Source organism: Silurus aristotelis, assembly GCF_946808225.1.
Source record: "Silurus aristotelis genome assembly, chromosome: 17".
Classification (NCBI taxonomy): Eukaryota; Metazoa; Chordata; class Actinopteri; order Siluriformes; family Siluridae; genus Silurus; species Silurus aristotelis.
The window spans coordinates 162,201-164,700 of NC_139590.1; the positions used below are offsets into that span (position 1 = coordinate 162,201).

The following is a 2,500-nucleotide window of genomic DNA, read 5'->3' on the forward strand; positions in this document are numbered from 1 at the left end:
TTTTTTCTGTGTGTGTGTGTGTGTGTGTGTGTGTGTGTGTGTGTGTGTGTGTGTGTTTTCCTGACCTAAACACTGACCTTATTAATATAGTATTATATCTTAGAAAAACACTGTTAGGTGTTTTCCTGATCCGAGTCACTCATCCTTGTTTAGAAGGTGTGTGTGTGTGTGTGTGTGTGTGTGTGTGTGAGAGAGAGAGATAGATCAGGAAATCACCAAAGTACCCTGATCTCAGCGATGAGTCACCGCATTTTGTGGCATCTAGTTGCCAGTAGAGGAAATGCAACAGAGCTGCAGGAGGCAGAGTGCAGTGATGAAGCGAAGAAAAGTGTTACTGTGTGTTTTTGTGTTTTATTGTGTATTGTATACCTTTCACTGCAAAATATATTGCAGAATGTCTCAAAAAAAGCCTAAAAAACGCCCCCTAGTGGAGAGCCTCATAATCCTAACAATCCCAATTTTCATTCGGCAATGTGTGTGTGTGTGTGTGTGTGTGTGTGTGTGTGTGTGTGTGTGTGTGTGTGTGTGTGTGTGTGTTAGGCATGTGTATCTCCATAACTGAGTCTAATGTGATTCACATCCCGATGCACAGCCAATAATACGATACATAAAATATGCATATAAAGCAGCTCCCGATACGATACGATTCCCCCCAATTACATTGCAGTGTGATTTCTATTCTATTCATCACAATGGAAGTAATATTAAGCTGTAACATTTAAATATGGTACAGATAGTTCACTTTCATTCGTTTGGTTCAGACAGACAGAAAATCATCCATTTACTTAAGTAACTTCTGACTTCTAACACATGGCCGCTACACAAACACGCTTTTGTAGTGCAAAAAGAAAAGAAATAAACCCAGATGTTCTTTTCCTGTTCTATCTCCAGGAAGATTCAGCATATTCACATAGCAGCAGTGGGAAACAGTTTAGCAAGAATAAATTAATCCACCGTATTTTTAATCCGCTGCTACTTTTTTCTCACGTTTTGAACTCCGCAGTTTAAACAACGAAGCGGCTTATTTATGAATTTTTCCTGGGTTTTTCCCGGTTTCACAAACTTCAAGACAAAAAAACTGAACCCCATAACATTAGACCAATGAAATTTCCGAACGGAAACGAAAAAAACACACTTCACCTGTGTTCTGAGCCGCACTGCATCGGGAGAAAAGATTCACCGGTGGTGATTTTTAAACACACGACGATGCCAAAAGATAAACTCTCGAGAGAAATAGTTGTGAAAGGAAGGAGGAAGACAGTGAACAAGGACTTTCTTGGTCGGCTACTGTTTAGATACAAGCCGTTGTAACGTGTTGAGTCTGGGTGAAGGGAGAGCTCGCTAACTCCAGTTACAACACAAATCATATAAGCACAGACAGCTTTCCAAAACTCGTGCTTTTTTATTTTTCTTGGCAACAGCGTTACGGGTTAGTCAAAGAAACTTACAAATAAGCATCAGAAAATAATAAGGACATAATCCTCGGTCTCGCACGCGCACACACACAGTAATCCCGGAAGAATGCAGCGACGTGCTATTCCCAAAATACCGCTCTGCTCTTAAAGGAGCCACAACATAATTTCACCCGTTACACTGTGTAACAGACACTGTCTTTCATTAAAGCCTGTGTAAAGTTCATTAGTTTCAGTGTAGACATGCGGCTTATTCACATGGTGCAGTTTATTTATGTTCAAAATAAAAATATTTGTGCGCTTTATAGTCCGGAAATTACGGTACATATCAAATGTTGCTCACAAATAATTGGCCACTTTCAAAATTATAAAACTATAGCACATCCACTAATATTTACATATAAATTAATTTGTCTTTACAGATGCAAAAATGTTTTAAAAAGATGCATCATTATAGAAATGCAAACTTTTATCTGATGCATCACATCGTAACCTTTAATGCCGATGTACCGATGTACCGATGTTGAATCTAACCATCCCGTGTGTGTGTGTGTGTGTGTGTGTGTGTGTGTGTGTGTGTGTGCGTGTGTTTAAATGAGGTAAAACGCAAAAACATATGGAGAACAATTACATTACATCACTGCTTTAGTTTCTGCTGTGACAGTGACACCTAGTGTTAAAATCAAGAACTACAATCTTCATCACACCTGTTCTAGGACATAACTGATAACTGTGTGTGTGTGTGTGTGTGTGTGTGTGTGTGTGTGTGTGTGTGTGTGTGTGTGTGTGTGTGTATGATGAAGAGTGTAACCTGTTTCCAGCGGTCAGTGCTCCCAGTGTCTCCTCTCCTGGGGCGGGAAGTGTGGGATCATCCAGAATTTTCTGGATCTGGTGTTGGATCTCTCGGGGAGAGAGGAGACGGCCAGCTGAGTAAACCCACAGCCTGAAATAGCGCCCCCTGTGGTACACAGCCACAAACTCACTGTCCTGCCAGTGCTGCAGTGTGTCTGAGAGAGAAAGTAATAATGTGAGTGTGTGTGTGTGTGTGTGTGTGTGTGTGTGTGTAAGAATGTATGAGTGTGTATCTG

General features: G+C 40.8%; 1 protein-coding gene across 1 annotated transcript in view; it reads right to left on the bottom strand.

Annotated features, from left to right (window-relative positions):
* Positions 1–2,500, bottom strand: part of cpt1a2b (carnitine palmitoyltransferase 1A2b) — a 46,413-nt gene that overhangs the window by 34,115 nt on the left and 9,798 nt on the right. Inside the window, exon 10 of the mRNA XM_083566791.1 lies at positions 2,224–2,419. Coding sequence (XP_083422917.1) covers positions 2,224–2,419 — 196 coding nt within the window. The remainder of the gene's footprint in view (positions 1–2,223; positions 2,420–2,500) is intronic.